The sequence below is a fragment of the Lampetra planeri genome, chromosome 2 (genome assembly GCF_965212315.1).
Source record: "Lampetra planeri chromosome 2, kcLamPlan1.2.h2, whole genome shotgun sequence".
NCBI lineage: Eukaryota > Metazoa > Chordata > Hyperoartia > Petromyzontiformes > Petromyzontidae > Lampetra > Lampetra planeri.
In genome coordinates, this window is record NC_136108.1 from 22,749,716 (window position 1) to 22,775,046 (window position 25,331).

A 25,331-nucleotide genomic window follows, 5' to 3' on the forward strand; every position below is an offset into this window, starting at 1 on the left:
CATGAAAGCTTTAAGTCAAGATTCATGTCATATTTACACCGACTTCTGTATTATACAATTTCTATCAATGTGGCTTTTTTACTTTAACAGTCCCTTGAACGCACTACTGAATGTGCAGCAACATGAGGTGTATGGCTAGCAGAGATAATTTCCATGTCTGCAAAATCGGAATGTGAACACAGTAACAAAACACAAACGTGGATATGGAGACACATGTGGCCCAAATGGTGTTTGGATTCCTCACCCCTGGTGTGACATCGACGTGGAAAACACGGGGAGTACAGTCTGACGGATTGTCCTGGCGTGTCAAAAATGTCTCCACAAGAAATGTCTCATCAATCTTGGAGTCCATGAGTCGTACAGTTACATAATCCATGTTTGGGTTGTTTAGCAAGTCCTCAGAATGTTTTACCAATTTTTGCACAAATAATGACTTCCCTGTAAACGAAACACAAGCAACACTTAAAATTAGCAGATGCAATTAAAGCTGATTGCAACCATTACGAACCTTGTTGATTACTTTATTTCTGACCAGTTCAACCATTTAGTAATGGCTGAGATTTGGGCAACCCTTTGATTAATTTGCCCGGTTTTATAGATGGTAATGCGTAAAGCTGAGCGCTTTGGTTGTAAAATATAATAGTGTGAGCTCAGATCATTTAAAGCCTTACCTACTCCAGCACGCTTGGATGACACCAGGCTGATGTTGCGCCTATCTGGAAAAACACTAGCCGTTCCTTGTGGAACAATACAATGAGACTTAAGATAAGCTTTGAAATCGCTGTCTGTGAATGACAGAGTGGTGCTGATCCTGAAGCTGTCAAAAGTTGTGGGAAGGTGGCTGTGTTCTCGCTCAGAGCTACAAAATATAGCCAACTTGTAGTCGGCCGTGTTTTCCAAACTATTGAAGCACGTCAGGAACTTGGCAGCAACCTCATAGGTGAGCTGGTCTGCATTTGCTAGGCAATATATCTTGCTATTGTGTACGTCCTTTGTCATTACTCTCCTCAAGAATATCTCGCATTCCTCCGCCATTGTTTCTGGTGAGCAGATTAGGACTTCATCATAACTTGGAAGTGGCTGATTCTTGGAAACAATGTAGAAGTGAAGAATGTGAGTGTATATCTCAGCTTCTGGGCAAACAATGAGGTTTGGTTTTCCTATCAGGAATCCTTGTGGAATTTCCCTTTGGATCCTCGTTGTTTCCATTTCCATGAGAAAGTCAAGTGCTGTCCCTAAAATATCTAAACTCAAATACTCTTCACATATCAAGTTAGACAGGTTTTTTTCATAGATATTCCAAATAAGTTTTACTTTCTGCTCACATCCCACAGATTTCCAGTCAAGCATTTGCTCAAACTCCTCTTGGGTTTTGCGCTTCAATGTTGAGAACTTCACATCCACATCATAAAATGATGGGTGGGGAACATCGTTTAGTGATGTGTGGTGCAGCTGTGGATTATGCCAAGTATCATCAAATTCCTGACAGAGTCTGTTGACAGTAGAATTATCATCCATCGAATTGGCAAATACGAAACCAAGCAGGACAGTCTCATCTACTGCTCCACAATGCTGGATCGCTGCTTTTGCATGTTTCTCAGGTATCCCTTGCTCTGTGAGATTGTTCAATAACTGTTTAATCTGTTCAGCTTTATCCTTCATGTCTTCCTCCTTTCGGGTGTTTTCCTCAATGACTTCTTCTGATGGTGGCTGGGTGAGAGTTTTCTCTGTTGGTTCACTTTCTTTCTTGCGGATTAAATCAATCGCTCTCTTTAATGCAAGAGTTACATGGTCACCCGTGCACTCTGACTTGATGAAGGAGAGCATGGTGAGACTTTGTGGGTCCGACTGCTGTGTCTTGAGTAAATCAGCTAGCTTGGAGCACAGTGAAACCAGTTGCTCTGAAGTGTACCAGTTTAGGTGGCTGAACTCTGTCCTCTTCTGGTTTGTATACTGCTGCCACTGATCCAGACAGCCCTCCATGCCCCTACATAGCTCCTTCAGCTCACCAATCACCGGACGGAATCCTTGCACATTTAGACCCAGTGCTGGGAAATCCACGTCCACACTAACTTTCCGATTTTGATCGCAATATACCAGGGCATTCCAACCTCTAAACAACACATTTCCAGCATTGTACAGTTGAATGTATGCCTTGCCCAGACGAGTGACGCCATCAAACAACTGCAGACAAAAAACAGAATGAAAAGTTCAGGAGGAAAATTTGCAGTTAAGAATTCCGTAAAATCTGCATAAGACTGTTTAATAATTTTGTACTTATTTAGCATTAAGCCTAAATGCATTTTCACCTGAACCCTTAAATTTGACCACATTCCCCCAATACTAAAATCCCTCCACTTGCTCCCAATTTGGTGAAGGCAGACCAGGATCAGAATTATGAAATAAAGAGCAAGAGCAGGGTGGAGTGCTTTTGGAAAATGTAATTTTATAATGAAATGCAAAATACCATTGTGCCTAAATAATACATTTTTCAACCGATGCATATTACCTGTCATGACATGGTTCAGAAACTCGCAAAAATATGCAAAGAATCTTAAAAGTAAATAAAGAATCACGGGGAAATGCACGCTGGGAATAACACTGAGAGACAGAGCAACCCATGGATATGAGAGCAAACACAAATTGTACACATCTTGTTAACTGCTAAGAAAAGTAAGTGGGCTTGAGCAGGACACATCATGATAAGGGATTATAGCTGATGGACAAGACTAATTGAGGATTGGCAACCCAAGGAAGGAACACTCCCGAGAAGATGACCACCACAGAGATGGAGTGATGAGATCAGCGCATAAGCAGAAGCGAGATGGTTTCTGGCATCACAGTATTGAGAGATGCCAATGACACGGGAAGGCTTTCATCCAACAGTTAACAGAATGTAGCTGATGATTAAAAAATTATGTGAAAAGGGGCAAACGACAATAAAAGTTATGTAAAATTATTACAGTAAGTCCTCATGCGTAGATGCGGTTCCTGAAAAGTCCCGCGTTAAGTGAAAAATGCATTTAGCGAAAACAATTTCCCCATAAAGAATGTAATGACAAAGTTTGGCGAGATATGATGTACCATGCACATGCAGTGAGATCGCAGGATTAATAACTGAGGGCACGCCGCTGTATTACTGTATAATTCCGCATACCGTATCATACCACTCAGCCACGCAGTTTAAGAAAGATTGTCGTCCACCAATCAGAAACCGCATCCATAACGGTGCACGTTCTGTATTATAACGGAGCGCGTTCCGCGTTGTGCGAAAAATGTTTCCTAATGGAGGAACCGCGTTATTGCAAAAAAGCATTTGGTGAACACGAGTTAATCGAGGACTTGGCATGCTTCAGCATGGTTCGTTGTTAAAAATAACCGTGGGACACAGAATGAATGCTTCGCTGAGCACGGGATCTTTACCTCGAGGAAGCGGTCCACCTCCTCCTTGCCTTGCTCTGCCTTGCCAGCAATGAGCATCAGCTTGTTCTGAAGTTCCTCCAAATTCTCGAGGCTGTACGTCCTCATCACCTCATCCTGTTCCCTATCACTGCCTTTCCCATCATGGTTGCATTCGTTGTCCTGGACACATTTCAGCCTGACTATGGACTTCAGTGTAAGCTGTGGGGAAATATAATGCATGTTCACGGGAAAACGTTACGATAATGAACAATTTGAAGCGTCTATTGTTTCGCACTCCTAGAATCAACAAAATGTTGGATTAGAGTTCAGCTACTCAGCAAAATTCCCATGATATCCAATGGTATACGATGACACACAGCGATAAGTTCAATATAATTAAACTTTCAGTACATTATTAACATGAAACGTATTTACACAAGTTGTAACTTAAATGTAACTTTTCCACGAAATATGTTTTTGTCATGTAATCTTCAAACTTTCTACCTAGACGTGACACAATTGTTATTTAATTCTTATGTTTTGACCGTGAAACAAATATAACTATTAGGATAAATGTGAAAAACATCAGAAACAAAATAAATAAGGAGAACGTCTCCTTTACATATCTGTCCTTTACATAAAACATTCTAAGTATTTGTTTAGCACATCCCAATTTCAGCAGCATTGGTTCAACAAAAACAAACTCTGGGCCAGTTTTTTGTACGAAATCTCATCAGCAGTCAGCCTTGTTTAAACCAGTGTTGAACTGGCAGATACTTAGAGGCAATGGTGCTATTTTACAAATGGCTCAGTTCAGCAGCATTGAGAGGGATAATATCTGTGTATTTAGTTCCTTAACACATTATTAATGTTTAACATTGTGAGAGCATTTCCCACTGCACCCATGAAGATGAAAATGAGGTTTATGAAATGCATAGGATACCTTCCCCTGCTCAGAACAATGTTCAATGTGAAAGATGCCCTTCTGGTTGATGGTTTTCGCCTGCACAAAGGATGACCTCTCCACTGAACCATGGGCCTCATGGACAGCTTGCAGCCACTCTTTATTTGCACAAGAATCAATCTGTAAAGCAGTAAGAACACCAGTTTAACACGCAGGCTTTCGCGACCAAAATTATCCCTAATAGAGGTGTTTGGGTGAGATTGCGTAAATATAAATGTGTCGTTAAAGCCATCACCACCCAACACAGCCAATTAGTCAGGTTTGTCACGGAAACAAAATATGCCAATTCATTACTAGTACAGCACACCAATGTGTTGGAGAGTAAACCCACAAAATGTACAATTGGAGTACGACGTTTCGCCAGGAATTACAACTAGCATCATCAGGCGACAGTTATCGCATGATCATGCTGGCGAAACGTCGTGCTCGAATTGATCTAACCGAAAAACCTCTCAGGAAGAACACCGTTAAAAAGCACTTATCATTTTACAAGTGTTCTTTCACATATTAAACTTTTTTCTAAACGGTGGGTTTAAAAATAAACGTAAGTTCCAAATGTAGTACTGACATTAGGGGTAGGGACATGGCCTAGCAGTACCACGTTCGTGCTCATCCACTTGTTGCAGAGCTTCATGGTAAGAATCCGGCAGGCTTTCCTGGTTATTATTGCAGGTGTATTAACCTTAACATATTCACCGGCTGCTTCACCGCAGACATGAAAGATTCCCTGATGTCAGTCAAAACGAGGAGGCCATTGTGTGCTAGTGCCATGGTCCAAATTTTCTGCTATTCAGTTGGGATTACACGCAGAAACCATCACCCCCTACTGCAAAAACTTGGAGGGACCCTCCTGAAAAGGTCATGAGGCTCAGTGAGGCTTTCTTGGGAAAACAAGGGTAATAATAGTTACAGCTAAAATGCAGATGCATTGCACAAAGCTGTTAATCAGTGGGATGTGTGCATTACAGATAAATAGGAGGAATATCTATGATATTTTTACATTTGAGCCAATCCCGTGATGGCCAACATTTGCCTGTTTCTGTTTCCCGCTCCCCACTTGGAGACACCTGCATGCCGTGTGACGTCATGTGCCATGTGACGTCACCTGATGAAACATTATTTATCATTATCAACCTTGATCAATCCACTGCTGTATAAATGCCACCTCAGGCCTCCACCACCCCCCACAGACTGCTATGAAAAAATCCACCAAGCACCTGGATACAAGCTAATTAAATCGATCCATCTCTTCGGAGGATGTCCTCTCAGGGACATTGCCTGCCTTGGCTGCCACTCGGTCCTTCTTAACCACCGGCCATCATCCCTTGTTGTGATCCGTCAAGCCCAAGCCCCACTCACTTTGATGAACAGTTTTGAATGTCACTAACCTGAGTATATTCTCTAATCCACGTCTTACTGTTTCTCAATACAATTCCAAGAGAACATCTCCTCATGCTTCCTTGGATACTTTTCAATGTTTGTTCTATATATTTTATGCATGGCTGTTTATGAACCATAGCGCAGAAAGTAATACACCTTAATAACAATACAATAATTCCAAGATAAAGTCATGTTGGAAATCACTAACAAAACCATGCATACGCAACGTTTCTTCCTCGTTTGAGGTTTGATTAAACGCCGGGCACAGTGCTATAAGGAAGGGCTGATAAAAATATATTGAAGTACAGTACCCTGCATCTCATCTGTTAGCATTGTAACACAAGATAAATACAGAGATTGTGGGGTTTAAAAATCACGTAACTTATAAAGAAAGTTTAGACTCACCAGCTTTCGGGGAATATTGCAATCGGTATCCATTGTGGCCTGCAGCTGCTGGAGGGCCTGCAGGAGCTCATCAATGCCCACATCTGCCTCAAGTTCGTACAGCAAGGGTGCATAACCCAGCACGGCATCGTGGAAGATCTTCACCTTGTCAATGTCCATGTCATTTTCACCAGCCGAAATGGAAGCCAAGTCAACAAAGACTTTCAATTCCTTAACATCTGCAACGTTAATATTTAGAATAAATGTTCAGCAAATACCATCTGCACACTTACAAAAGGAAAACGTTGTTTTTTTGGGGAATTTATGCATTGGCTTTATTCCTATTTGAGGGTGGTCCAGATGTTAATGTGGCCACAATATAATTCTCTAAAATTTACTATAGAACAGAAACGAATATGCAAAGGCACAACATTTAGGGGTCAATGAATTGGGGGTCACAAGACAAAAACCTGTAGATTTCAATGCAGCTCAAAAGTGTATTTTCTATACGAGTATAAAATATATATTTGTTCCCCAAAATTGGTGCCTCTTAGTCTATTCAAGGATTGTTCATTGTGTCCTAAACTTACTCTTTACAGTCTCTTTAATCCATGCGATAAATAGTTTTTCACTGCATTTGCAGAAAGCATCCGAACTTTGCTGTAAATTATTATTGAGTCCTTTTAGAATGTCTTTTGTTTTAACAAGATCTTCATTTATGGATTTGAGAGGATTTTTTCTGAATGTTTCCTGATCCTGCAAGACATTATAGTTTGTGAACATACCATACATTGATAGACATCAGAAAAAACTATACATTGCTTAAAATTTCCCAAAATCTAGCCAAAATATACTTTTAGTTTACTCTATGTAAAGTAATGCAGTTATGTGCAAAGCATATGTGGAAATCTCTCTTATCTTAAGATAATAATAGAAATAGATAGCAAAAGTCCCTTTCTCAATTTAACGACGATCAATCATTGTATGCAGACCATGATAGCATATATTTTCTGACATGCAATACCCCGGTGTCTACAAACTAAGTTGTGTCTGCAGTAGCAGTTACATTGGGAAAACGAAACGACATGGCTCGGACCATGTTCACGAACACAAGGCAGATTTGAAACACGGCAGAACCAATACCTCTGCCATAGCTGTTCACTGCTAGAACACTGTGGGCTCACGCGACATTGTTTTTTCCGGGACCAAGGTACTCTGCAAATCTTCGGGCTACCATCAAAGATTTGTTTATGAAGCCATCCAGATATATAAACACAGACACACTTAAACCGAGAAGATGGGTACAAATTGAGCAATCATTGTGGAAGGACGTTATGAACCAGGTAAAGCCTTACTTAACTGGTTGTTGATGTTTCCTTCCTACCTGCCATTGTCAGCAGTTATTTCTGACTCTCTGAGTTACATTACCAATTCACATTACCAAGTTAAATGTCTTTATATTAACGGGCTAAATGTCTCACTAACAAAGCCAACGTTGCCCCTTTCTCTCGATGTGGCGGTGGCTCTCGTTTTTTGTAGCAGACTATAACTGGCTGTGATGTTGTTGTGTGTGTCTCTCTCTCTGTGTGTGTCTCTTTGTGTGTGTGTGTGTCTCTCGGTTTTGTGTGTGATTCCTGCAGTCACGAAAGCTTCAAATCAAGATTGAACAGCCTCTAAGGGGAGGATTTCCACACAACTCAGATATGACTTCAACCGAGAAGATGGATGCAAATTTTTGCAATCTTTGGAAGGACGTGATCAACCAGGTAAAGTGTTAACTGTTGTGTTAGCCGACTCTCTGAGTTGCATTACATTTCAAAATTTGTTAAGTCTGATATCTGAGCTTCCTTTTCCTTTTCTCTCTCTCACCTAAGCCCTCTTTGAATTTCACCCCCACCCTCTCGCCAGTTATGGCCTCCCCTCCCTCTCCCCTCTCAGATCTATATAATGCCTTGTCACGACGGCATGCTTCTCTCTCTCACCTGAAGACGATTGCTTGTTGTTGCGATCGAAACGTCGTGATCTATTTTAGTTTCCTATCTACGTGACTTTACTGAAAGAATTAGTAGTATTAGTAAGATATCAGTTACACCATGGAATCAATATCATCATACGTTTTTATGAATGACAACTCGGATAAGTAATGATGCTTTGAAGAAGGGTTGTTAAAATAAGTGTAGTGTAATAGCGCCAGCTGGTGGACAGCGGCAACTGTGGTGGATAGACAGTACACACGCCGGTGAGCGTGTGCATGGGTGTGTTGGCAGGGTGGAGGAACTGGGGCAAGGGTCACGGAGGACCCCATCTGGAAGCCCCTGGAACCTGCTAGTGGGTTCGAGAAGGGAGACGTGGGCAGGGCGGAGCCAGGCCGCGCTGGTAAGATAAAAAGAGCAGAGAGCGGGAGCTCGAGGCTGCCGGTTCTGGGATTGGATTCGTCTCGTCATTGCTTTCGTCTCATCGTCGTCGTCGCTGCCGTCTTCGCTTGATATTGCGCTGCCAGATAGTTGTTGGCTGTCTCAATCAGCGCCGTCAGTGTTAGACGGCTAGTGTTGTGTATAGGCGAGGCTAAGCGACTGTAGAGAGTGTGCAGGCGAGACTGTGAATGTTCTAAATAAAAGAAGGTGCCTCCTACAAACCTCGTCTCCGAATAACTGACACTACATAAGTATAAAATCAGGTACACATAGATTCATCTTCTTGGTTCTTTCGGTAAAGTCACGTAGAATGGAAATAATAAAATAATAAAATTAAACATTATAAAATAATTATCACGACGTTTCGGCCACAACGCAAGCAGCCGTCCTCAGGTGAAGAACAAGTCTGTCGAGACGACAGAGTCTGAATGACACACCCCAGGCTTGGAGCGTATATTTAAGCTGGGAGGGAGGAGGAAGAGCGCCTTGACAAAATAATTTGCATATCAATAGAAATTTTATCATATTAATGGAAAATGCAGATATGCGATTAGTACTACTTGTGAAGTGCGTAGGAGGTTTGGCGAGGGGTTTAAAGTTATGTTTTGCCCGTGCATTATGCAGGATTAGCAGCATCAAAGGGAGGGGATAGGGGGAAACATTAATAAAGGGAAGGAATGTTAATAGTCTGTAGCTGCAGTAACTAAACCACCACGTAAACAACTGAAGTATAAACTGCATAGTATCATCAGTATACTAAATATACTCTCCAATAAGCTGAGCTACTAACAGTAAGTAATACATTACAATTCTATGTCGCAAAAAATATAATATGCTTCCAGCTAAACTTTATTCTCTTACATCACACGGGTCTCCGTGTCAATGGGTGAGTCGTGGGGTCAATGGTACAGTGTATAATAACAAATAGTATAGTATTTATATGCTTAATACAATGTACAAAGTAATATATAGTATCGTAATTGTATAGTAAACATATAGCAGTGTGATACACATTAGGGTGGGTAGAATAATACATAGTGTTATATTAAAATGTATAAGGTTTATAGCAATACAATATATAATTTAATGTTGGGTTTGTCTATGGCAGTATATAGTACGGTGTATGCTCGTGTGATGTAAGAGAATAAAGTTTAGATGGAAGCATATTATATAATTTTTACGATGTAGAATTGTAATGTATTACTTGCTGTTAGTAACTCAGCTTATTGTAGAGTATAGTAAGTATACTGATGATGCTATGCAGTTTATACCTTAGTTTTTTATGTAGTTTATACTTTAGTTTTCTACGTGGTTGTTTAGTAACTGCAGCTACATACTATTAACATTCCTTTCCTTTGTTAATGCTACTCCCTGCACCCTCCCTTGGTGCTGTTGATCCTGCATAATGCATGGGTATAATATGAATTTGAAACCGCCCCCGCCCACCTCCTACGCATTTCCCTTGAATATGCTTAATTCCTCTTGATATGCACATTCCTTTTTGTTAAGGCGCTCTTCTCCCACCTCCAACTCAGCTTATATATAAGCTCCTAACTTGGCATTGTCTCATTCTTCACCTGAAGACGGCTGATTGCGTTGTAGCCGAAACGTCGTGAGAATTAGTTTATTTTAATATATTTAATTTTTATTATTTTATTACTTCCCTTCTACGTGACTTTACCGAAAGAACCAAGAAGATGTACCTTATACATTGTATTAAACATTACACTTTTATACTATTTATTATTATACAATCTGCTATACAATATACCATTGACCATCACGTGAAAGGTAGTATGAGGAAGCAACGAAATGTCAATGGGAGAGTGGTGGTAGGAGACTTGCAGCGGAGCAAAGAATCCATTCCCTGCGGAGAATACAAGATATATAGTCAATGCCAATGAGTGGACTGCGGTCTGAAAGTCACCGTAAACGTGAACACACTCAGTTAAGATCCGAAATGGTTTATTACGTCCTTCCAATGATTGCTGAGCCAGAATCCATCTTCTCGGTTGAAACGGTCTCTGTGTTTGTTTATGTGGATCGCCTCTTGAACGAATCTCTCATGGTAGCCAGATGGCTTGCAGAGAACCTCTGTCTTGGAGAAGTCAATATCATGTGAGCCCACTGAATTGTAACAGTGATCTGCCACGACTGAGGTGTTTGTCCTACCGTGTTTCAAGTCTGCTTTATGTTCACGGATGCGGTCCGAGACATGTCGTTTAGTTTCTCCAATGTTACTGCTACCACAGAGGCAACTTAGTTTGTAGACGCCAGGGTACTGTATGTCTGGAACCACATCTTTTACAGACGGGCCCAGATCACGGATTTTATGTACTGTGTTGATTCGGACCTGGATCTTGTGTTTATCAGGATTTTGGAGATCTTTTTTGTGACCCCAGCAAAGTAGGGTAAGGTGATGGTTTTGAAAGGCTCCTCAACAGGATCCTTCTTGATGGTTGGAATGATGGCTTTGCGGATTGTGTAGGCGGAGTAACAATTAGCCCTAAGAGCTTGGCATACGTGTTTGAGTTCACTGGCAATGTGTTCCTGGTCGGAGATGCATTGGGCTCTATGGTATAGAGTCTTGATGACGGAATTCTTCTGGGATGGATGGTGGTGGGAATCCGGTTTTAGGTAAGCATCCGTATGGGTGGCTTTCCTGTAGACAGAATGGCTCATTGAACCATCAGGTCTCCTTTTAATTAGGACATCCAAAAAGGGTAGCTTGCGATCTTTTTCGACTTCCATGGTGAATCTGATGGCTGGGTGTATGGAATTTATGTGGTCGAGGAATTGGTCTAGAGCAGGCCGGCCATGTGGCCAGTTGACAAAAGTGTTGTCTACGTACCTCTTCCATAAGGTGACTTTCAGACCGCAGTCAACTCATTGGCATTGACTATATATCTTAATTCTAGATTTGAAGCTTTCGTGACTGCAAGGATTCATATTCTTAGGTTTTTTCGGTAAAGTCACGTAGGTAAAACATCAAAATTAATGAAAATAAAATAAAATAAAAATCACGACGTTTCGGAGGCAACACAAGTCTCCGTCATCAGGTGGGACCGTCACAGCCGGATTAGCTGCATCAAGTGAGGCAATGATGTAATCCCTTAAAAGCAAGTTGAGGGGGGAGGAGAGGGGGGGGAGCTCATCAGAATGTGGTAGCCAATGAATGGAACGTATCGGGAGGGAGGGGGGCGGGGCTCAAAGACGGCACGGAGTGCCACGTACAACGCATCGGGAGGGGGAGGGGGGCGGGGCCAAAAGGATGGACGACGGCTTGGACGCGGTTGCTGCTGCACACGCCAACGCATTGGACAGAGAGGGGGAGGGGGGGCCTGATACACATGATAGAAAAAGAACGCAAATGCCCATGTTCATACCAATGCTGGCTGAACAATGAAGAGAGTACTGTTAAACACTGGGGATGTTAACACTCGGTAAAGTGAAGTAAAATAGTGCCTGTCAGATAAGATGGTCCAAAAAAGTGTAATTAAGTCTTTTTTGCGTGGTTGATAACATCTTTCCAATGATTACTAAGTTTGTTTTCTCCGCAGGGAATGGATTCTTTGCTCAGCTGCAAGTCTCCTACCACCACTCTCCCATTGACATATTTCGTTGCTTCCTCTTAGTATCTTTCACGCAACGGTCAATGGTATAGTGTATAGCAGATTGTATAATAATAAATAGTATAAAATTGTAATGTTTAATACAATGTACAAAGTAATATATAGTATCGTAATTGTATAGTGAATATACAGGAGTGTGATATACAGTAGGGTGGGTAGAATAATACATAGTGTAATATTACAATGTATAAGGTATAGGGTGGTGTATAGTAATACAGTATATAATTAAATGTTGGGTTTGTCTACGGCAGTATATAGTACAGAGGAGACCCGTGTGATGTAAGAGAATAAAGTTTAGCTGGAAGCATATTATTTTTTTGCGACATAGAATTGTAATGTATTACTTACTGTTAGTAGCTCAGCTTATTGGAGAGTATATTTAGTATACTGATGATACTATGTAGTTTATACTTTAGTTGTTTACGTGGTGGTTTAGTTACTGCAGCTACAGACTATTAACATTCCTTCCCTTTATTAATGCTTCCCCCTATCCCCTCCCTTTGATGCTGCTAATCCTGCATAATGCACGGGCAAAACATAACTTTAAACCCCTCGCCAAACCTCCTACGCACTTCACAAGTAGTACTAATTGCATATCTGCATTTTCCATAAATATGCTAAAATTCCTATTGATATGTAAATTATTTTGTCAAGGCGCTCTTCCTCCTCCCTCCCAGCTTAAATATACGCTCCAAGCCTGGGGTGTGTCATTCAGACTCTGTCGTCTCGACAGACCTGTTCTTCACCTGAGGACGGCTGCTTGCGTTGTGGCCGAAACGTCGTGAGAATTATTTTATAATGTTTTATTATTTATTATTTCCATTCTACGTGACTTTAACGATAGAACCAAGAAGATGAATCCCTGCAGTCACGAAAGCTTTAAATACACATAAGATTGTTTTGTACAGATGTTAGAACACATTGAATAGGGATTGGATCGAGATGAGAAATGTAATCGGTCCCAATCAGGTTTGGTCGAATAGGTCATGGGCATTGGATGAGATGAATCGTATTCAGATCATATGCTGATTTCCTTATCATCTGATCAGATCAGATCTGAACAAACTGTCTAGAAAATTTAAGTTTTTAATAGTTTTGAAATAAATTTTACTGACCGTTAATAATGTAGCCGCAGTGGTGCTACCTTTCATAAGCAATCATGAAGATAATATTTCGGTGGTTAAAAGTGAAAATTAAATTAATTGCACTTTGCGCTCCTTAATAGATTAGTTTGCTTACATGATTCATATATGATCCACACCAAATATCCCATTGCTTTCCCTCCAAACGATCATTCAGATCACATTCAATCAAAACAAATCCAGACTTAATCTGGACCAGATCTCTCTCAACTTGAGTGTCCTTATATTAAATATATTAACCAGCCACAGTACTTTCAACCCAATGCACGCGATGGACTCTGAAATATTCATGGTTACTTACGTGATGTGACAACTCTCTGAGAAGCCGAAAATCTCCCGTCAGTCCAAGGCAGTCCACTATTTCTGAGACGGCTTTTGCTGATCTTGCAGCCTCGCTGATTTGCCTGTAGTGGCGTATCTGGGTAAGTCTCTCTTCTATCCAAACAGCCATATCTTGCTTTGAACAGTCAGGCCCGTCCAATGCTGGGGCAATAATATAAAACTCGTTCTTTAAGGATTCTTCACTGTTGTCTCCGAATTTTTTGTGAACTTCACCAAGGCTGATTGTGCCATGTTTTACATCATTGTAGAGCGTCTCAAGGCTGCTATATGCTGGTTTCCATATTTCTTCAAACACAAGGGCTAGAGAAAATGCTGAAAATCTGTAAAGCTTCCTGGAGTTTGTCATGTGTCTCATCTGGTTCTTCCACGATTGAGAAAAAAGAAAAGATCCCTTCAGTTTGAGAAGATGTTTGGCCATTTCCTGTTGTTCCGTTTCGAGAAAAAGTAATTGTTGCCCCAACATCTCTTCTTTGCCCAATACTCTGGCAAGCCAGAGGGTTTTGATAGGTTTTGAATCAGCTTTTAGACACTCTTCATAATTATTTCGTAGATTGTTATAGTCATCTGTTAATAAAAGAAAAACACACTCATTACGTATTTTGTAAGATGGTTTACTTTTGATCAAATTTTGTGCAATTATCTCCATTACCTCTACAAGCCTATTATAGTCCCTCTTCTTTAAGTGAAATATTTTTAATATATTTATAATTTTAAGTGGAATTGACACTTTTCCTGAACCTTATACACATTGTACAGCAAAGCCTTGCCCATCACGTGGGTTACGTTCTTGAAAACGACTGCAATCGTCAAATCCGTGATCCACAAACTCAAAGGCAAATGGGAAAATTATGGTTTGGTTCACGGTTTGTAATGACACCAACCCCTCCTTTTGATTTATGTTACCCTACATCAACCCAAACATTAAACAGGAAGTATTTCGAATGTAAAGTATGATAAAAATATTTTACAATGTTAAATATAACTTGCACAGTAAATGTATAGAATGCAAAAAAAAGTACGTAGTGTACAATACTATATGTACACGCATCCATGTATAGTACTGTACACTAGAGGAAGAAAAATGTGGCTGAACCCCACTGCCTCCTCACTGGCGGTTGTGAACACCGCGTGGCCTGGGACCCGCAATGGGCCGCTTGGGAGACAAGACGACACCACGTATTCTTCCGCGGCAGCATCATGGGGAGCAGTGCAGTTACGATGCAGATAAGAATCTTGTGTTCAACTGCGATCGATGAACTATATCTCCATAAATTGGGCATGAAACCAAAAAAACGTAACAGCTAAACCCACGAGTGGGAAGGGTTTGCTGTACTCGAATACCTGATTTAGCCAAAACACATTAACCTGGGTTTTTTTTTACTCTCCTGTATGCAATCACTGAATGCAAATGGATTGTCAACACCTCTGAAATATAAATATTTAAACATAAAAAAGAAAGTTTCCTGCATCGCCCACCATTCATATTGTTCTTGACAATCTCACATCTTGACAGCAGCTCATTCACGAGGGTTATCTGAAATTTAAATTCGTCAATCTCACTTTGCCGCCAGCCCAACACCATCTCAAGGTCTGTCCGTGTGACCTTTGTTGTCTTGGAATCTGCAAAGCAAAACAAAAGATTATCTAATTTTCAAAAACCAAGGAAATCACTGGAACATGGGATCCAGTTCAATGTAAATTTTGATACTTTAATCAAACTATTATTGAGGTCCGAAACCTCGTATTATATCAGCTTTACCAAACCTATAAACAACAAGTGTACCCCTACCAAGATACAGGTTTATGTTTCATTAAATAATAAAAAAGGATTAAATTATAGATACATTTACATATTAAGTAACAGCTAAGACATTTAGTTTACACTGAATAATAAGTATGTTGCTTCAGAATTGCAAATGTACACACATACAGTAACACTGCTTATTAACCCCACCTGACCACCGCCGACCCCCTAGCGATGTCAAGCATATCCCCTTGGCCTAGCCCAACAATGGAAATGCATAATTAACATGTTATTTGTTCATATTTGCATCGGGGGTTTCAACTGTTAGCCCATACCGCAAGTCCTCATTTAATGTGCGGTGTTCACACAATGCGTTTTTTTGCTATGAGGTTCTTCCATTAGGGAACGCTTTGCACAACGTGGAACGCGCAACATTTGAATGCGGAACGTACATCGTTATATTCCAGAACACGTCCGTTAAAATGCAGAACGTGCACCATTATAACGCAGTACCTGAGCGGTCGACAGTGAACTTCTTGAGCTGCTCGGCTAAGCAGTAGTGATACAGTACGCCGAATGATACAGTCACGCGGCAGCGTACCCTCAGATATTTGTTGCGTCATCTCACACTTTGTGCATAGTACATTGTATCTCGCCAAATTTTATCGTTATATTATTTATGGGGAAATTATTTTCGCTTAACACGTTTTTTGTTTAATGCGGAACTTTTTAGGAACGCATCTACCACATTAATGAGGACTTACTGTACATCGGGTAGAAGCCACACAATGCCCAGAGATCAATAGGGGTCATTGTTAGTTGGTTTGTGCAGTGTGAGAAGCTTGAACTCGGGGCCGATTCAAGAAAACACATGTCTATGCCAGCAGATCTCCTACTCCATTGCCTGGAGACAAATGGCGATACACTTGATTATCAAATAAATAGCTTGTGCATTGACAACTATATTTATAGGGCAGCTGTAATTGTCATCGATATGTTGCGGACCCCTGCATTGTTAAGATATTTTTTCAAGGTACAGATATAATATGTGGTAACAAGGAAATAGTTAAGAAACATTAAAATTCCTTACCGTTGTTATTTATAGCATCGAAGCATTCCAATAGTTTTTCTATGTGCTGGATGGCCAGATGAAGGATCCTATACACGACAGACCCATCAATGAGCTCATTAATTAGTTTTTCAAGCACAGACTGAGCTATGCCAATATGGAATCGAGCTTGGTCGGTCATTGTTTCATGTAGCTTCGTATTGCTTCCTGCACAAGTGAAAAATGTAGATTATGAGCAAAACTTGACACAAAAACCCATCAGGAACTACCGTAATGTAAGTAAGTACATTTATGAATGTGCAGCTCTTACAACCTAGGTTATCACTTGTTGCACCAGCTCATGGTTCAAATATAGCAGTGGCCCTGATTATCACTGCAGGTGTATTAACAAGTGCTGTCTGTTCCACAGTGGATGTTACAAATCCCAGTGGGGTCATTCACAAGAGTAGGTCATTGTGTGCCGGCATCATGGTCCAAATTTGCCAAAGTTGAACAACTACCCCCATGTTACTCACTGGTAATATCTATAGCACCAACGTTTTAGAACAAGCGTATTACCTTCCTTAACATCGTAAATCTTCCTTTAAATATTATGAAGCAGAAGATTAGTGCCAGATACAGCCAAATTTGTGAATGTAATTTGCAAATTTGAATCCTGACCCGTGCATCCGAGTCAAATTTTTATGTACAATGTAATTGGTGTGGTCTGAGACTGTTGTTATTGTTTTTGTTTTGCTGCTTTGCCCAAGCTTGAATTTGGTGTTGACAAATCTACAGGAATTAACGTGGACATTATATTTATATACTTTTTATTATTTATTATAGTGCTTTATTTGTCGTATTTTGCACTCATATCTGTCGTCTAAAAAAAGAGTCAAAATACTTAGTGAGGCTTTCCTGGGCAAACAAGCTTAACAATAATGAAACTATGGTGCAGCTTTACCCCAGATCTGCAGGAATGTAGCCGAAGCTTGCCACGTCAGGAGGTGTTTGACGATGTCCTCATTGGATGTTTCTTCATGTTTAGGCCAAGAATTCTCCAAAATGCTGGACAGGAGTCCACCGAGCCTTACTGCATGTGTCTGTATATATCTGAGAATTTCCTCCTCTTCCTTTGCCTAAAGAAACAGACAAACGTTGAACCAATGTACACATGTCAACACGGGGGTGCTGAGACACTGGTGGGAAGAAACGTTACTACTCGAATAAGTTGACCAAAGGTCAACTTATTCGACAGACATCCTACATTACTCCATTTTCAGTGGGACTTAGATTATCACTGTAAGGGTTGATGACATTTTTAACTGTCATAAAATATCTAATTTGTGATTTGTCTTAAGTGTAAACTTCATTTTCTTCTAGTCATACATTGATTTACCAGGGTACAATGTCAGATAAATTTTGTATAAAAGCCTATGAATTAACTACACTTCTGTCATGTGTATTGAAACTCACTGCAAATGCTAGGTTATGCCACTGCTGGCAGAAGGGCCTTCACTTTAGGGAGCTCCATAGACCCTCGAGAGGGTATTTGGCCTACTCTTCTACGCTTGCTAGATCTCTTGGAAGAGTTGGGCTTACCCACACTTTACCCCACCACAAACGACCTGCTGAGCGACTGTGGTGTACTCATTATCGATGGAGAGAGGTGGAGGTGATTTAAGAAACTTGCCCACTTGTTTTATCTGCTGCTCCATGACCTCTGCATTGCACGTCCTTTGTGCCAACCATTACAACATCATGAGAGAAAACCACTGATTAAATAATCCAAAATCCTAAAACAGTTCCAATGTATACAGTATTCCCTAGTAATCGTGAGGGATATACGTTCCGGAGGTGCTCGTGAATAGCACATTTCGTAGATAATGATATTGACCCACGAAAACCTATTTTTTTTTATTAATTACCGTAAATAAATATGGTAAACCCTCGCGATGCGCGAATTCCGGATTCACAAGTTTTGCATATTCGCCCATTTTAAATGTATACTAATTGCCTATTCGCGACCCGCCAGACTCCAGTATTCACGAGTGTACATAGTGCCAGACCACCGACACCGGGGAGGTGCGGGCAGAGTTTTACATTTAAAACTGCGTAGATTAGGCATGCCCCCTCGGCTGCCCGCTTTGTCCTCAAGAGTCACTGAAATCCCGCTCTGAACTCGCTATTGTGCATTTTTACTTTAAATGTACTTACCGTTAACTCATTTATACATTTTAGTATAAACGAGTCGGCTGTGAGGCTCATTAAAAGAACGTGATTGCAATCGGGAAAGTGTTGCGGCTCGTGCTCCCCAGAGTGCTAAAATGATAACTATACTCTATGGTTCTTTCGGTAAAGTCAGTAGGTAGAAATAAAATAAAACAAATCACGACGTTTTGATCGCAACACAAGCAAACGTCGTGATTTGTTTTATTTTATTTCTACCTTCGTGACTTCACCGAAAGAACCAAAGAGTATGGATTCCTACAATCACAAAAGCTTCAAATCATGGTAACTGTACGTTGTTATCAAACACCTGCATCTCCTGAGGAGTCATGCTTCTGAATTCCTCACCATCACCACCACCTCCATCGTTGTCAAATCATCATGATCAAAGGTAATACAAAAAACACATTGTTCTTTACAATGTGCAAGGGCAGTACGGGGCCTAATGGCCATAAATAATGATTGCAGTGATGAGGACAGGCAGGGTCAAGTGAGGTAACTGGGTGAGGAGTAATAGCGGGGGTAGATGTAGAACCCCCGGGGTGTTATAGTGAGAGAGGGGGTCCAGACCGTTGTCGCTGTCATCAGAGTGGATCGCCCTCATCGTCTGGAAGGCTGGGAAAGAAGTTATATATCTTCGCCATGGCTACTACATCGACGGCTCCTATATAGTCAGTCAGCTATATAGTGAATGTTGCGTAGCAGCTAGTCCCCCAGTTGTATATAGTCAACCTGCGTCCACCTGATAACATGTCATCGAGTCGGGTGGACTGTAATATATAATAAATATATATAACTTAAGCAAGACAGCGTCTCTGAGTGCCACATTACAAATGTATTATTTATTTATTCTAGAAATTATTAAACATTTACTATTTCCCCCATATGCTCACTCATACCAGGAACGTAACCCCATTTATCCCATTGGAACAAGGTTTATGCATTCACAAATTTGGCATTCGCGAGCATTTTCAAGAACGTAAGTAATATATCTCATCAATCTCTCTCTCATTACTTATATCTCATCACTTTCTCACATCACATTCTCTATCATGACTTTACTTAGAGTTCCAGATGTGATTCACGGATAGCCAAAATCAGGGATACCAAGTTCGTGAATAACGAGGGAATACTGTAATTAATTTTATGTTAAATAAAATGCGAGACCATTCATTCTTCATGCCATGAGCAAATGTGTGGTGAAAACAGGCTTCTGCAATAAAATGATCAGATTGCATATAAAGTACATAGTATACAGTGAGGGAAAAAAGTATTTGATCCCCTGCTGATTTTGTACGTTTGCCCACTGACAAAGAAATGATAAGTCTATAATTTTAATGGTAGGTTTATTTGAACAGTGAGAGACAGAATAACAACAACAAAATCCAGAAAAACGCATGTCAAAAATGTTATACATTTATTTGCATTTTAATGAGGGAAAAAAGTATTTGACCCCCTCTCAATCAGAAATATTTCTGGCTCCCAGGTGTCTTTTATACAGGTGTAGTGGTGATACGCGCTGGGGGTATACGTCGTGTGCCAGCGCGTACGTACGGGTGTGTGTGTGGTGACGCGCGCTGACGGGGAGGAGCAGGCGTCAGCGCGGGTGGGGGTAGTGCTGCTGATTGGCTGTGTGCCGGTGACGCGCTGAGAGGAAGTGATCGGGTGGCAGCGCGGTGTGATTGGTCGATGAGTGGAAACACGCGCTGGGCGGAAACGGATCGTAGAGATAGCGCATGGTGATTGGGTAACTGAGGAGCGGTGCCGACGTTGAGGTCCGCATCCGCTCCGTCTCCCGGGAGGAAGGGAGATATAAGGTGATGCACAGAGGAGTAGAGGGAGGAAGTGGAACCATCTAGGAATGAAGACGAAGGTGCAGAGATAGAGCCCGGAGAGGAGAGTAAGGGAGAGTAATGGAGAGTAATGTACAGTGTGTAGCCAGAGAGAGTGTAAGGTCTACACGAGCCGAGTAATGCATACGGTGTAGCCAGAGAGAGTGTAAGATCTACACGAGCCGAGTAATGCATACGGTGTAGCCAGAGAGAGTATAAGGTCTACACGAGATAGGTACTGAAGAGTGTGTAGCCGGAGATGTAAGGTCTACACGAGACGGGTACTGAAGAGTGTGTAGCAGATGTGTAAAGTCTACACGAGACGAGTGAAGAGTGTAGCGGATGTGTAAAGTCTACACGAGACGAGTGAAGAGTGTAGCAGAGGCGCAGAGTCTACACGAGACGAGAGGAGAGTGTAGCCGAGGCGCGGAGTCTACACGAGGCACAGAGAGCCAGCAGCACAGAGTCTACGGGAGTTGAGAGAAGTGTGGAGCGGAGAGAAGAGATCACGAGTTGTACCGTTGTATGGTGACCGTACTGTGAAGAAGAGAGGCCACGCGTTGTATCGTTCAAGTCAAGATTTAATAAAAGAAGTGTGTTCCCGTCAAAGGAGTTTCCTGCCATCATTTCCAATACTTCACAGGTAACGAGCTGAGATTAGGAGCACACTCTTAGAAGGAGTGCTCCTAATCTCAGCTTGTTACCTGTATAAAAGATACCTGTTCACAGAAGCAATCAATCAATCAGATTCCAAACTCTCCACCATGGGCAAGACCAAAGAGCTCTCCAAGGATGTCAGGGACAAGATTATAGACCTACACAAGGCTGGAATGGGCTACAAGACCATCACCAAGCAGCTTGGTGATAAGGTGACAACAGTTGGTGCGATTATTCACAAATGGAAGAAACAAAAAAGAACTGTCAATCTCCCTCGGCCTGGGGCTCCATGCAAGATCTCACCTCGTGGAGTTGCAATGATCATGAGAACGGTGAGGAATCAGCCCAGAACTACACGGGATTATCTTGTCAATGATCTCAAGGCAGCTGGGACCATAGTGACCAAGAAAACAGTTGGTAACACACTACACCGTGAAGGACTGAAATCCTGCAGCGCCCGCAAGGCCCCCCTGCTCAAGAAAGCACATATACATGCCCGTCTGAAGTTTGCCAATGAACATCTGAATGATTCAGAGGACAACTGGGTGAAAGTGTTGTGGTCAGATGAGACCAAAATGGAGCTCTTTGGCATCAACTCAACTCGTCGTGTTTGGAGGAGGAGGAATGCTGCCTATGACCCCAAGAACACCATCCCCGCCGTCAAACATGGAGGTGGAAACATTATGCTTTGGGGGTGTTTTTCTACTAAGGGGACAGGACAACTTCACCGCATCAAAGGGACGATGGACGGGGCCATGTACCGTCAAATCTTGGGTGAGAACCTCCTTCCCTCAGCCAGGGCATTGATAATGGGTCGTGGATGGGTATTCCAGCATGACAATGACCCAAAACACACAGCCAAGGCAACAAAGGAGTGGCTCAAGAAGAAGCACATTAAGGTCCTGGAGTGGCCTAGGCAGTCTCCAGACCTTAATCCCATAGAAAATCTGTGGAGGGAGCTGAAGGTTCGAGTTGCCAAACGTCAGCCTCGAAACCTTAATGACTTGGAGAAGATCTGCAGAGAGGAGTGGGACAAAATCCCTCCTGAGATGTGTGCAAACCTGGTGGCCAACTACAAGAAACGTCTGACCTCTGTGATTGCCAACAAGGGGTTTTGCCACCAAGTACTAAGTCATGTTTTGCAGAGGGGTCAAATACTTATTTCCCTCATTAAAATGCAAATCAATTTATAACATTTTTTACATGCGTTTTCTGGATTTTTTTGTTGTTATTCTGTCTCTCACTGTTCAAATAAACCTACCATTAAAATTATAGACTGATCATTTCTTTGTCAGTGGGCATACGCACAAAATCAGCAGGGGATCAAATACTTTTTTCCCTCACTGTATATGTGCCTGTAATCAAACCACCTTCTGTCTGATCTCAGAAGCTAAACAGAATTAAACCTCAATAGTGCTTGGATGGGTGACCATCTGTCATCACAAGTGTTACAGGATGCGGGACTACATTGGTAGCAGTATAGGGCAGTAAAGACAAATCCACTCTTGTTCTGTACTTCTAAACTTCCGCATCTATGCTCATCACTTTCACCAAAATGCACTGACCAGCAATAGTGAAGTTTGGTCGAATAACCTCCATGACCCATACAATGTGGGGAGGCCTGCACCCAGAAATTAATTGGCAAAGGGGTGTGCATTGACATGTACATTATATATTCACAGAAAAATTGGAAACAAACATATGCAAATCATGCATATTGTCTAGAAAGTGTATAAGAACTTCAGCACAGGTTGCTCTCGTTTAACGCAGTAGTTGCATTCTTGAAAAGTGTGTTAAGCGAAAAGAATTTCCCCTATAATAAGGTAGTAACTTTAACATTTGGTGAGATATGATGACCGTATACACAGTAAGATGGCGGGACAAATAACTGAAGGTATGCTGCCGCATTACTGTATCATTCTGCCTACTGTATCACCGTACCGCTCAGCCGCACAGCTCAAAAAAGTAGTTAATCATCAACCGCTCATAAACCGCGTTATAACGATTCGCGTTTCGCGTTGTGCAAAAAAATGGAACAACCACGTTATAGCAAAAACGTATTGCATGAACACCACGCGTTAAGCAAGGACTTACCATACATACATTACAAACTTACCTCACACACGTAATGCACTGCTTGGATAGCGCATTCTGCAAAGCAGTTTTCCAGGGAAGGGCTCAATTTTTTTAGATATTCTGCACTGCTGCAGTAGGCCTTGATTTGCTGCTTCCTGTCTGCCTGCAGGAGGTGATGACAACATAGGCCGCTATCTTTCATTACAAGGCAAAATCATTAACACAGCGGACATCATCTAACATGCGGTCCAACAAACTACAAATACAACTATACACAGCTATATTTAGGTGGCCTGTGATAAAATTACTTGGAATGTGCCCATTCTCGGAAGCTAAGCAGGAGTGAGCCTGGAAAATGCTTGGATGGGTGATGACCGCACAAAAACAAGTTGTTATAGAGCTGTGGGGCTACATTGTGGGCAACAGAGGGCAGTGCAGCAAATCTATTGCTGTGCTATACTTCTATGCTACCCACTTTACCAATCTGCACTGAACAGCATGAAGTATGGTCAAATAATCCCCACGAACCACACACCATGGGGAAGCCAGCAGTCGATTGAAAAAAATGGCTGTACTTGTACATGCAATGTTACATGTGTAATTCTGAAGCACAAATGCACTGAAATGTAACAAATGATCTGAAATCAAATAATAATCATTTACATGTATTTGTAAGGCGCCATCCACTAATGTCTCAAGGCGCCTTGTAAGATTAAGCTAAGGCCAAGAGAGGATAGCTAAATATAATAAATTGACTTAAGAAAATGTATTTTTAGACGCGGCTTAAAAGTATCCACATTGTCAGTTAAACACATTTCCAACGTCAGGGAATTTCACAACCGAGGCGCAGACACAGCAAATGTCCGCTCACCCCAGGAACGCAGCCGGGATCAAGGTACGCACAGAAGGGCAGAGTCTGCAGATCTTAACGCCCTTGAGGGGGTGTAAGGTTGGATTAGCTCGTGAATATATGGTGGTGCCAGCCCATGCAAGGCTTTAAAAACTAGTAGAAGGCTCTTAAACTCTACTCATTTCAAGACCGGTAGCCAGTGTAATGATAAGAGAACCGGAGAAATGTGTTCACGTAATGGGGTTTGAGCCAGCACCATAACTGCCTCATATCTCTGCTTGGATAACTAAATGGAATATATGATGATTTGAAGGTAAAAGAGTGATGTTGCTCTATGGTAAAGCGTTAAAGACAACTATGTACATATCTGGTTATTGCTAACTTTCCTGGCAGAAGGTGATGCTCTGTCATTTAAGGAGCTTGGAAGAGATAAATCTCATCACTCATTTTATGGGTCAAACTAAGCTATAGTTTTATTTTATTTGGTACATTTTAGATATGAAAGTGGAATTCTCCATGAGACAGAGCCAGTTGCTTTTCGTCACATATTTTGGTTGCATTTTCATTATGTGCATATTTACGTGTTATGAAACTGGGCCACATCAAAATAGTACATGTTAAAGCAAAAATGCATCATCAGCCATTATCTAACCACTGCTTCATTAAAATCACAACAGAGGAATTAAGATGAAAAATGTATTGCTCATAGAAAATACATTACAAAAATGCAGTCAAATGTTTCATTTTTAAATACCTTCTGAATTCTGTTCTTGAGAAAAGTCATGGTCTGTGTATTCCATATTTTGTTGAAGTCTTCAGCCTTAAAGTTAATTGAAAGGACATCATGCCAAATCTGCAAAAGAATTAAGATTTTACTTTATTTCACCAGGTGAAACACAATCACAACAAGGGCCCAAATCATGTAGAGTTTATTTTCGCACTTGCACAATTCCAGAGTTATCCATAATTTCTGCAAAGAGTGATTCTGCTGAAGGAATAGTGGGTTTGTGGCATGATTCGCTGTACATAATGGGTGAAGCCACATTCTGCAAAAAAAGCCTCGCAGTCAAATCAGTAGCAGGGGGAGTGACAATAGAAATCAGGATCATATATGCTCACATGAGCAAAGCTCGCCCCACTGAATAAGCCAGTCAAATCAGCTCTGTCCATCACACACGGACGACAACACACACACATACAAACATGCCAGCTCCACCCTCTATGCGGCTATGCCA

The 25,331-nt window shown here is 41.4% G+C and overlaps 1 protein-coding gene across 13 annotated transcripts in view; it reads right to left on the reverse strand.

The window, feature by feature from the left end:
* Positions 1–25,331, reverse strand: part of LOC144730006 (E3 ubiquitin-protein ligase rnf213-alpha-like) — a 141,623-nt gene that overhangs the window by 65,467 nt on the left and 50,825 nt on the right. For all 13 annotated transcript variants that reach the window (XM_078610562.1, XM_078610542.1, XM_078610496.1 and 10 more), the window contains 12 exons: positions 24,851–24,949; positions 23,287–23,409; positions 17,417–17,591; positions 16,495–16,680; positions 15,137–15,280; positions 13,620–14,224; positions 6,721–6,886; positions 6,152–6,369; positions 4,346–4,486; positions 3,424–3,621; positions 672–2,184; positions 245–438 (listed from right to left, as the gene is read on the reverse strand). In XM_078610562.1, coding sequence (XP_078466688.1) covers positions 245–438; positions 672–2,184; positions 3,424–3,621; positions 4,346–4,486; positions 6,152–6,369; positions 6,721–6,886; positions 13,620–14,224; positions 15,137–15,280; positions 16,495–16,680; positions 17,417–17,591; positions 23,287–23,409; positions 24,851–24,949 — 3,762 coding nt within the window. The remainder of the gene's footprint in view (positions 1–244; positions 439–671; positions 2,185–3,423; positions 3,622–4,345; positions 4,487–6,151; positions 6,370–6,720; positions 6,887–13,619; positions 14,225–15,136; positions 15,281–16,494; positions 16,681–17,416; positions 17,592–23,286; positions 23,410–24,850; positions 24,950–25,331) is intronic.